The 12,315-nt window shown below is 43.8% G+C and overlaps 1 protein-coding gene across 2 annotated transcripts in view; it reads left to right on the plus strand.

The window, feature by feature from the left end:
* Positions 1–594: 594 nt before the first annotated feature.
* Positions 595–12,315, plus strand: part of SH3BP5 (SH3 domain binding protein 5) — an 82,776-nt gene continuing 71,055 nt past the window's right edge. Inside the window, exons 1-2 of one of the 2 annotated variants that reach the window (XM_072651295.1) lie at positions 595–983; positions 3,282–3,344. In XM_072651295.1, the coding sequence (XP_072507396.1) occupies positions 834–983; positions 3,282–3,344 (213 nt within the window). In that variant the 5' untranslated portion in view covers positions 595–833. The remainder of the gene's footprint in view (positions 984–3,281; positions 3,345–12,315) is intronic. The other variant, XM_072651294.1, reaches the window with a different exon arrangement.

A 12,315-nucleotide genomic window follows, 5' to 3' on the forward strand; every position in this document is an offset into this window, starting at 1 on the left:
TATACACACATATAGTCATATATATATGTACACAATCTAGTTACATAAAAACTATATGTTTATAACGATATGCATAGTTATAGTTATACACAGTATATCACTACATAGTTATTCGTATACTATACCTAACATATTTATAACGATATAGTTACGTAGTATATGTAACTATCCTTATCAATATAGTTACATATGATTACATAACTTTTGTAACTACGGGGTATGTATAACTGTGTAGGTAGTTTTACGCGTCCCATATGTAGCCACGGATTTATAAGTATAAACATATAAGGAACTATCTGTCCAGTCACCTATCCTATAACCAAGAGACTCTGCCCCCAGCTAGGACCAGAGGCTTTGCCAATGGGCTCCTTGCTCGGCAGTGACTGCCGGCTGCACCGTCAATACAGAATTACAACCAAAGCTCAGTTCCAGCCCCTGCTCCCTCATTAGCCGCTGGGAGCTGCGTCCCTCGGGCGGGCCGGCTGGGCCGGGCCGGGGGGCCTCGAGGGTCCCGACAGCAGGGCAGGAGAGTGGGAGGGGGCAGGGCTGCCCAGGAGGAGGGAGGAGGCCGGGATGCTGCGCTGACAGCATCGGCAGAAGGGGCGGGCGCCCGCGTTTCCTCCTCCCCTTCCAGCGGCCGCGGCCCGGCCCGAGGGGAAGACGAGCCTCCCGGGGCAGGCTGGCCAGCCGGCGTTCCTGGACGCTGCCGGGGTCTCGGGTGTCCGCCGCGCTCAAGGGCCACACGGGCAGGCTCCGCACCGCTGCGCTCCGGAGGCGCTCAGAGCTCCCGAGGGCGCCCGGCCCGGGGCCGTGCTGCACCCCAACCTGCCCGCATGGACGCGGCGCCGAAGCGGGGCCGGCCGGAGGAGCGGCTGGCAGAGGTGAGCCCTTCACCGCCACCCACGGGGGACGAGGACGAGGACGAGATGGAGCCCGAGATGATGGAACAGGAGGAGGAGGAGGAGGTAGACCCCCGCATTCAGGTACGAGGTGGGGGGCGTCCGTGGGGGTTGCTGCACCCCCATTCTAGGCGGTCCGGGTTCGTACACCCCCATCCAGCCCGAGCTGACACCCCCACCCTGAACCACTCCCTCCCCCAGTGGGTGCGGTACGCCCGCGTGGACTGCAGGCAGGGGAGGGGGCTGCTTGATTTGGGCCGGAGCTGGGGTTTGGGGGGACGTGGCGGGGGTCCGGACACCCCTTCCTCGGCGAGGCCTCCCCACTTCGCCTACCGCACCCACGCGCGCTGCTCGTGGGCTCCCGCTGTTGGCAGCCCCCTCCGACAGCATCTGGGGATGGAGATGATAGCGGTTCACCGGGAGGTGGACAACAAAGGACAAATGGGGGGGGCTAGTGGGAGGCTCCCGGCCCCGCACTGGCTTGGCGGTGGGAGATTTAATTCCTCGCTCTGCCCCTTGGGTCAGTGCCTAGTTGTAGCGCTTCAGCTCTGGGTCTGGCCACGAAATTGCTTAACGTCCTGGCTCCTTCCTTTTCTCGTGCACCGAGAGGACTCGTCCCGTGACCAGGGTCTGCCCCCACCCTCATGGGCATCGTCGCGGTGGGAGCAGATGTCCCTCAGGGACCCATTCTGCCCAGGACCTCGGCTTTCCCTAGCCGAGTGTGCAGGTGCCCCGACCCCAGGTGGGGTGAGTCATCGGGGCATCCCCATAGGAAAGTCTTCCCTTTCCTCTAATTCATTGTTAGCCCGCGTGGTTTCATTGTCACTTCGGTGGGGTTCTCGCTGCAGAGCAGCCCCTTGGCCTGAGTCCTTACAGCAAACCCTGGGTTTTTTCCTTGTTGTTGGGGCTGTGGTCAGCGAATAGGTGGCTGGGACAGGAGGGATTTAGAGCCGCCCTGCCGAAATATGGGGCAAGGGGAGCTTTCTGGCTTCTGACTCCTAAAAACAAGTTTAAAAACCCAGTAAGGTCAGAATTCAGGCAGAGATCTGGCTTCGAGAACTCACCTTCCCTCTCCTAGAACCACCTAACTCATAAACACAATACAATAAATGATGTTTTCCAGGATCTTGCCTCTTCCTCCACCCCGAGGTCATTTTTTCTATTGCTTAAAAGCTCTTACGCAATTTTTTTGAGCCCTAATTGGTTTTTCAGTTCACTAATCAATTAAAAGATCATTTAACTCTATGGATGGGGTTTGAATGAATTGTTGGAACCGATTAGCAAGATAAAGGTCAGGTGGGAAATCGAGAATGAGGCTTTTGAATGAAAATAATTCAATTTCTCCTCCTTGAAACCAGGGCTTCCCACCTTCTTTGAGGCTCCGAGCAAGGTTCTTTGTTTCCGGAGTATCGATCACACAACTTTAACTCTCTCTTTTACAAACCCCAATTTTCAGTGCCAGGGACAGGGTCATAATAAAAGTTCTCCGGTGTAAGAACCGCTAAGGCCATCGGCTAGCTCGCACCGTTTTTGTTTTTAATCCATTCATTAACAAAGAAGAAAAAAGCCCTCAGCACCTTCTGAGCTATTGTCAGAAGTCAGGCCTTTGATTTACAGTTTTGGGAGCTGGGTAGATTCTTGACCTCGATTTATTTTTGGACTTGCAGGCTTCCTTTCTTACCATGTTAAAAAGATAGTCAATCAACCCTTAGCTCTCGGGCACTCACCCATGCCAGGGTAGCAGATTCTACTACTCTGAAGTCAGGTTCCTGGAATAAGTCTTTGCATTGTAAGCAAAGAGAAATAACCCTTGGTGGGATTACCAGAAAAAAAAGACTTAGTCTTAAAATCTTACACAAACACACACACACAAACACACTCATACACTCTTAAATGGTGGTTTCACCATCTCCTCTTCCCGCTTAACCAGGGACCCCTTTCATGGAAAGGTTTTTAAAACATGAGAAAGTTCATCCATGTTTCTGTTTCTAGTTAACATTCCAGCTAGAGCCTGAGCTATTTTCTTTGGGATCGCTGTCAGGATTAATAATTCTCCCTTAATCTTCTATTTTGTTCCCTTTGTGTCTGCTTCCAGGTAATACACTAGCTTTACTTTAAAAAAAACAAGCAAACAAAACTATAAATCTTTAAATCAGGCATTCTTAACCTTTGTTTGAGTCATGTTCATTTTGAGTCATGTTTAAGGTGTCAGGTGATGTCTTCCTTTCTTAGAAGAATGTTTGTATGTTATTGAAAGAAATGCTAAATTCTAGTTAGAAATTAGTGAAGATAGAGATTTCATATTCCCCCCCCCCCCATTCCAGATTTGCAGACCCCTCTGGTTAGGAGTCCCTGCTTTAAACTGTTTCCTTCTTTCCCCAGGGGGAACTGGAGAAACTAAACCAGTCCACGGATGACATCAACAGACGGGAAACTGAGCTGGAGGTATAGGTTTCTGTGTCCCCTTCCCCTCTTCTGTGAAAGGGTTTCCATGGGACTCTTATTTTGGCCTGTTGTTTGATTTTAGTGGTCGTGAGATGAGCCTTGGGGTTGCCTCCTTGGGAGCTTGGCCAGTAACTAACTGAAACAGTTGGGTTCAGACAGCTGAGCCTGGTTTCTCATTCCTGCTCTGCTTTTCACGACTGGAGCTGGCTCAGCCAGGCTCAGTCTCAAAGGTCTGCATTGCATCACCTAGACCTAAGTGTAGGCCTGATGGATCTGGGGAGAACAATCCAGGATCCTTGGGGCCCAGCAAGTTGCCTCGTGTCCAGATTGTGACTCCAGTTCTACAAGCTCTGTAAGGCTCCTTGAGAGTAGAGCTCAGACTTCTCTAGTGCTTAGCACAGTGATGGCACACAGTAGGCACTTAAGTATTTGTTGATTGACCTGCCTCTGTATCCCCAGCCCTTCAGTTAGGACCTCACACACGGGGCGCTTGAGAAATTTTTGTTGAATTGTTGAACTGAGAATGATGAGCTTTGAGGCTTGTATATATGATTATATATTATTATAATCATTATAATTATACTATGTTATATATTTTTCGGGATGTTCATTTTAATTTTTTTTTGCATACTTGGAACTATTTCATGTTTATTCAGTCTGGCTTCAGAAAGAAAGGGCAGAAATGGCAATTCCAGCCTCTTCCTTTGCATGTGGGTTGACATACAGTCTTTTGAGTGGTACAGAAAGCTGTTTAGCAAGGCAAGGTCTTTGGCCTGAGAAAAATTCTAACGGTCAAGTTTGATTTACAATTTGTCAAGTCAAAAAGTACTTTTTAAAAGCTTACTGCATGCCAAGTCCTGGGCTAAATTTCACCAGAATTTTAGAACTAGCTAGTAAACAGGTTCATTTTCTTCATGGCTACCAATTGGTCCTTTTTTAGGTAGTGCTTGGGTTTTTTCATCTGTTGGAAAATTTGAGCACTCTCTTTTGGTTTGTGGAAGAATTCAAATGATGTTCTTGAGGAGAACAGCCTGAACCCCATAAAACAATCCAGTGTGCCTCAGTAAGGAGAATTTAACAGAGAAAATAGTTGGACTGACTGGCATTTGTGTCTCTTTGGGTCTCAGTTTTCTCATCTGTGAAATGGGGAGAGAAGAGAGTAGATGATTTCCAAGCCACTTCTAGCTTTAAGCCTGATCTAGAAGTAAACTAAAAGAGAAGGAAATCTCTGGGTTCTTCATTTGTTCCTGATTGGTACATTTGTAAATAGGATGTGAGTGTTGACAGAACAATTTGCTGGGATGCTCTGCCAACTTTTGTTCCTGTTCCCCAGACCTAGGCAGCTTGGAGGCCCAGTAGATGGAGCTAGGCCTGGAGTCAGGAAGAAGTGAGTTCAAATCTAGCCTTAGGTTACTGTGAGACTTTTCTTGATTTGTTAGGCTAATGCACAATTTAACCCATTAATGAATTTGTCTCAGCTTTCTTTCCAACCTCATTTCAAATGTACTTACTCTTCCTAGCACTAGCTCTTCCTCCCAGTAGCCCCTGGAGCAGGTGCCCACCTGTTCTTTGATCGTCCCCAGTACAGAGAGTGAGGAACATAGAATAAAGATTGTGTTGTGGTCAAAGGCTTCCATGGAAGGGTGGGGCTGTGACTGTCTCATTGATTTAGTAGTCGTCATAGCCAAGAATGACTAATAGGTTTTGTAAGCAAAAACACACTTGGGGCAGTGTGAGATTATAGGTTCATGGATTCAGAGATCCAGCAGACATTTGGAATTATCTAGTCTGACACCTTTATTTTGCAGATAGGGAAACTGAGGCCTCTAGAGGGAGCCAAGTTGTCCATACACTCTCAAAATTGAACAGCTAGCTTTTGTGGTGCCAATGGATAGGGGAAAGCATTGCAGGACCTGGGACGTGGACATGTTCTATATTCTGTTATACAGGGTTTAGGTATGTCAGCATCCTTGGACACTTTTTATTGATTTTATGTTACTATTTCAATATTTAACTCACGTCCTTGGTTTTTACATCATAGTTTTCCCCCCTTAATCCTCTCTTCTTTTCTTTTTTTGAGGGGGAGGAGGGGAGAGTTTGGACCTGTGAATTCATTAGTGTAGGGACCTGCTAGGTGAGAAAAACTCTACTAATGCAGACTGGCAGTGTTTCTGCAGCTGACTGCCTTTATACAGTTTCCTGGGGCATTGAGTGGTTAAGTGATTTATCCAGGGTCACACTATATGACAATATATATCAGAGATAAAACTTGAACCCAGGTTTTTTCAGACTCTAAGGCCATAAGAAAAAGAAAATCAGTGGAACAAAACTAATTGATTATATAGTGCCTGTCTGATAGTACATGCCTCATTTTGCATCCATAGTCTACCGCTTCTCTAGGAGGAAAGTGGGGAAAATGAAAGAAAATTTTTAAATGCCTTTTTCTATCTTCTCCCTTCCTGCCTTGGATTTTATGTCTATTGATACTCACTAGAATTTTTGGTGAGAATTTTTTTTATCCCATCTGTCTCTAGTGTTCTGATTACAACAGATGGGAAGTCACGGAATGCAGAAGGATATTTAAATTTGTAATATTATATTTATAGTAACTCAATTATATAGTTTTAGCAGTCTACAAAGTGCTTTCCTCAAAGAACCATTAAACTTGCTTGTTTTAAGAGTAAGAAGACCCAGATTCAAATCTCAGCATACTATGTCATTGATCAAATCTCTTTAACCTCTCTGGGCCTCATTTTCCTCCTGTATAAAATAAAGGATTAGACTGAATATTCTTTTTTTAAAACCTGTCAATTATTTATTTATTTTTGACATTCACTTTTTAAAATTTTGAGTTCCAAATTCTCTCTCTCCCTTTAACCCCTCCCCTACTCATTGAGAAGGCAAGTGATATGATCTCAATTTTTCATGAATTCATACCAAAAATATTTCCAGCCATGTTACAAAAGAAAAAGCAAGAAAAATAAAGTGAAAAAAATTATGCTTTCATTTGCATTCAGAATTCACCAGTTCTCTCTCTGGGGGTGGGTGGTATTTTTCATTATGTTCTTCAGAATTCTTGGATTACTGTATTTATCACAGTCATTTGCAGCTGATTGTGGTACATTACCCTTCTGACCTGGTTCTGTTCCCTTCACTTTGTATCAGTTCATATAAGTCTTCCCAGGTTTTTCTGAAACTAACTTGCTTGTCAGTTCTCATAGCTCAATAGTATCCCATCGTAATTATATACCATAAATTGTTCAGATTGAATATTCTTTTGAAAATATTAATTTTATTCCCCCAATTACATATCAAAACAAGGTTTTCTAAAACATTTTTTAAAAAAAAGTTTTGAGTTCCATATTCTTTCCTTTTCTTCCCTCCCTCCTCCCTGAGATAGTAAACAGTCTGATACAGGTTATAGATGTGCAGTCATGTGCATTTCCATATTAGTGATTTTGTACAAAAAAAACTCAAAAGAGAAAGAATGAAAGTGAAAAATATCATGCTTCAGTCTGTATTCAAACAATATCATTTCTCCTTTCATAACATGACTAATGTGGAAGTATGTTTAATATGATTATACATATATAGCCTATATCAGATTGTATGCTGTCTTGGGGAGGGATGGGAAGAGGGAGGAGAAAAAATTTTGGAATTTAAAATCTTGCAAGAGTGAATGTTGAAAACTATATTTACATGTAGTAATAAAAAAATAAAAATAAAATGCCACTAAGTGGAAAACAAACAGTCTCAGTTTTTCTCTGGAAGCAGATAGTATGTTTCATCATTAGTCCTTTGGGATTTTCTTAGAACACTGCTTTGCTGAGAATAGCTAAGTCATTCCCAGTTCTTCATCAAACAATATTGCTTTTGTTGTGTATAGTGTTCTCCTGGTTCTGCTCACTTCACTATGCATCAGTTCATGTAAGTCTTTCCAGGTTTTTCTGAAATCATCCTACTTGTCATTTTTTATAGCACAATAATATCCCATTACAATCATATACTGCAGCTTGTTTAGCTGTTCCCCTATTGATGAACATCTCCTCAACTGCCAATCAGAATGAATATTCTTTAAGACCCCCTTTACCTCTAAATACTCTAACAATGGGGCGTTTGAGAAATTGCTTTGCTCTTGGCTAGCAAACTACCTGTTGTTGTGTTGAGAAAGTAGCAAGTTGTAGTCAAGCATCAGAAGCTCTGAGTTCTGGTTCTATCACTAACTAGTCCTGTGATCTTGGGCAAATCCTTAACCTGAGTCTCAGTTTCCTTACCTAAAAAATGAGGATAACATAGGGTCCTAGGATCATAGATTTAGAGCCGAAAGGGACCATGGAGGCTGACTTGTCTGACCCTCTCATTTTACAGATGAGACAATAGGCTCACAGAAAGTGAAATGACTTGTCTAAGGCCACATCTGTTCTTCCTCCATAAGACAGTTGTAAGCATAAATTAGTAATGTATGTATGTGAATGAGCCTTGGAGATTGCCAAGTAATAAACTAGGGTGGGGATGTGTATCCTGTTTCTGCTTTGGGGTGGTGCTTTAGGTTTTTATTGTACTGACTCCGGCTTAATGTCTGACCCTGTGCTGAGCAGCTGGTTCTCCAAACTCATTTTTCAAAATATGAAAAGTCCCAAATAGCTTATCCTGAGGATAGCTTCCAGGTCACCACCACCTCATTTTGACCCCTCTGAACTCTGATATCTCTTTTTACCTTTGTCCTAAATTCTAAAGATCAATGTGGCAAACACAAAGATTCACCCTGAGGGGGTCTCTAAGGACAAACTCTTTTCTATTTTTGAATATGGAGGATGTCCATCTTCCTGGGCATGGTGGAAAGAGCATTGAATTTGGATCCAGAGAACACGGCTTTAATTTCCAGCTCTGACACTAAGTAGCTGTGGTGCATTAGGATGAGTTGCTTCAGTTCCCTCATCTCTAAATTGAATGGGTTGGATTAGATGGGTGTCCGAGTTTCCTTTTAGTTCTGAATCCAGTGAGCCAATGAAATGCCTTAATGGATGAATGAATGAATGAATGAATATAGCAAAGAAAGAATTACCCCTTTAACTAAAGAGGATCTGTTTCCCTGGGTGTAGATTTTTAATTGGAATGTAAATTTTGTTGAGGCAGAAGGACATATTAATATAGAGAAGGATAGGACCAGACCCAGTGATTTCACTAGTGGAGGGAACTTCCCTGGTGAGAAAACTCCCTATCCCAATGTAGGTCAGCACCTTCCTCACGATTTGTAATCTTGGGGAAATGCTTCCAGTGTTGAGAAGTTGGGACTTGCCTGAAGGTTTTACAGCTAACGTGTATCATAGGCATGACTAGGGCTCAGGTTTTTCTGGCTTTGAGGTCAGTCCTTGATCCACTAGAGAAACAGTGACATCATAGAGGGGAGTTAGCCTTGGCATCTGTGTCCTGGCTATGTTACTATGGGCAAGTCACTTCATATTTTTGCATCTCAGTTCCCTTTTCTGTAAAAACAGAGGGTCAGATTAGACATCCTTTAAGGTCCTTTGCAGCTTAAATCCATGTTCCTATAATCCTAATCATTTAATCGATCAGTGCCCCAGGTAAATATTTTCCTATAAGGTATTAGATAAGTTGGCAGTCTGTATCAGTGGGGGTAGTTTCCACTGAGGGAGCTCCCATAATGAAGAAACCAAAAATCCCAATTTAGGAAAAAATCAAAATATTCATGCAAGAGTAGTCTACAGTCACTTAACAAGAATGAATTATAGTCATATGGCATAAAGTGAGATGAATTATTTACTTTAATTTTTAAAAATTTATTTTTAATACCTCTGAAAGCTGGTTTTTATATATTTGTGTGAAAGGGGAACAGAAACTACATAGAAAACTAAAATCCACAATGATTTTCAAACATCAGTGAAATCAACATTTTTATAAAAAGAAATTAACCACGATATGCAGCCAGGAAGGCTGGATGGAATTTCCTCTCGTACATTTCAAAGAGAAGTTATTCCAGGCCGGTAGCACAGCTAGAAGTCAGTTACTGCAAGGGAGGAGGAAGGGGAGGAGGAGGAGGAAGAGGCCAGAGTAAGCCACAAACTGGCTTGCTTAGTCCTGAGTAATCTACAGCTGACTCCTGTGCCTGCTGGGGGAGGGGCAGGTTGGCAAGATCCTGCTCTGGGCACGTGAGCCTGTTTAGCCTTGTTACGGTGATCTAGATTTCTACTTAGTTTGGGAAAATCATTAGCCCATGCTGGATTTTACCATGCTCATCCAATTTGTAACAGTAACAATAGTAATGAGTAGCATTTATGTAGCATCTTAAGGTTTGCGAAGCACTTTATATACATTATTTCATTTCACTGGATCTTTGATAAACCCTTATTAAGTGTCTACTATGTGCCAGGCACTGGGCTAAGTGTTGGGGATACAAAAAGAGGCAAAAAAAAGAGACAAAAGACACCCTTTCAAAAACCCCAGTGGTAGATGGGCCTGGGACTTGGTGTGCTCAGTGTGGCAGAATTGGAAAAAACTTGGGCATGGATTCAAAATGCCTAAGTCAAGACCCAGTCCAGTCAAGAGACCATCTTCCTCATCTGTAAACTGGGTATAATACCAATCAAGCTAGTGGGTCAGTAAGCATTTATTAAACACCTACTTTATGCCAGGCATTGCTACTTATCTCACAGGACTGGTATGGAAAAATAAAGTACTTTTAAAGTGTAAAGTGATGTAGAAATGTGGGCTGTTTAGCATGGCCTTTCTTTGCCCTAGCGACTGTTTTTTCCGAAGACCAAATCCTCCGGTTCTTTGCCTTAGTGTCTCAGGCAAGCTGCTGCTGTGGTCACTTTTTGATTGCTATGGAAGGACATCGAGATGACAGGGGCTTGCCAAGCACTGGGGGCTTTTCCAAGAACATTTTGCTGAAGGCTGGCCTGGGGCTCAGCGATAACCCAGTTCTCTCCTCTCCAAATCTAGCCTTTTGTTACAGAAATTAACTGTAACGTGTCCAGAGACTCACCACTCACGTGGCTTGTGTCACAACAAATGACAGGTACCTGCCATCCTGTAACTGGCCTCAACAGAGAACATTGGCCAGCTGCCTCTCAAGAGGGGGGCCCTTCTTGTTAGTAAGCTTTTATTAAGTGCCTACTATGTGCACTGAGGGTACAAAAGAAGGCAAAAGCAGTCCCTGCTCTCAAGGAGCTCACAATCTAATGAGGGAAACAACGAGCACACAAAGACTATGAAGAAGCTCCATACAAAATAAATAAAAAACAAGTAAGAGAAGGCACTCGAATTAAGAAGGGCTGGGGAAACTTTAGTTGGGACTTAAAGGAAGCCAGGGATTGAATTCTTATGGGACTTTGCCTGTGTATCTTGCCAGGGACCTCTCCCAGACCATCCCATCCCCCCTTTTTGCTTGATCACTGCTGTTGTGTCCTGCTTTTTTGTTTGGGGAGTAGAGAGTGTGGGTAAAACAGATTCAGATAGAGAAGGAATTGGGAGGGATGAAGGGCCTTATTGGGTTGGGATGCCATATTGTCGTGGAAAATATAGATGCCTACCTCCTCCCCCCAGGGGTGTGTATGTGTGCACATGTGAGCATATACATTTAATAAATGCTAATTGATTGGTGGACTAAAATCATAAGGGGTCACTGCCCTGACGAGAGTTTTGAAGTCTTCCAAAGTTAGTGACTGAGAGGAAGTTTTGATAACTTGAGGATGATTTGCTGAGGTAGAGAGGGATTGGAGTGTGCGAGAGTGGAGGGAGTACTTACTTGGATGAAATCCTTGTAGTATGGGAAGATGTAGGGGTGAGGAGGGAGAACCTCCTAAGCATGGGGTGCAGTGAGGTGCAGGATAAGGCGGGGACCTGGGAGTGTCTTGTTGGACAACAGCAGGATAGTGTCCTAACTGGCCTTTCTCCCTCTTCCAGTCCATCTCTGGCACAACTGCCAAACAGATATTTCTAAAACACAAATGAGCATGTCACCCCCTCCCCTGCAATCCCTCCAGGGGCCCCCTGTTAGCATCAGGAGCAGCCATAATTCCCTCTGGTCCAGAAGTTTCAGTGATTCCCTGCAGCCCTAGTATTAAGTGCCAACTATTCTGGCATTCACCATTGGTGGCAACTTGTCTGCTGGAGAAGATGGGATTGAATGCGCCTGTAGTGGAGTCAGCCTTAAGGAAAAGGGCCCCTCTCATGTCAGAGGAGGAAGAGAGAATGGAAGGTGATGTCAAGGGCTTTTTGATGAAAGAAATGGGAGAAGAAGGAGTTCACATTGAGTGAAGCAGAGAGAGAGACGGAGAGAGGAGGAGTATTGAGGGGGACGTGTTGGGAGTCTTGAGGAAGGAAGAGGTTTGGAATATTGCCCTGGGAAGAGAGATGAGGAGTTAATTAAGAAGTAATAAACGGATGGCCTTGCTGCAGTGAGACTCTGAACATGAGATGCACCCAGTCAGCACAGTTGTGAATCCTTCTCGGTAGTTAGAGAGTAGGACTGGGAAAAACTAGTAACTGAGCTTTGGGCAAAAGCCAGGACAGGAAAAGAGGGCCAAGAGACTGGAAAGTAGAGGACAGTGTGGGCTGAAATGGCTAACTCTTGGGCTGAGGGAGGAAAGTGAAGTCAGAGGAGGAAAGATGGCCTGGGAAAGTCCTGAGGGCTAGGGGGGATTGGAAGACTTCATGCAGGCAAAGAGGGATGAGGAAAAGAGAGAGATGGATGACAAGTATGGATTGAAGGCCCATTTTTAGTTTTGATTTTTTTTTTTTTTGCAGATAATATATTGTGTGTTGAGAAAGTACAGAAAGAGAGATTTTGTTGGTTGTAAAACTCTGAACCTGTCTAGATGTTGGAGGAAATAAAAACTGCCATATTCTACTGTTACTTAATCTGCATTCTAAACTGCCATTAATAAAATTGGAAATGTTTTCCAAAAGGTCGTGTTTTATAAGTTGATTGAAAAAGAAGGTCTGCTTT

Source organism: Notamacropus eugenii, chromosome 3 (assembly GCF_028372415.1).
Source record: "Notamacropus eugenii isolate mMacEug1 chromosome 3, mMacEug1.pri_v2, whole genome shotgun sequence".
Taxonomy (NCBI): domain Eukaryota; kingdom Metazoa; phylum Chordata; class Mammalia; order Diprotodontia; family Macropodidae; genus Notamacropus; species Notamacropus eugenii.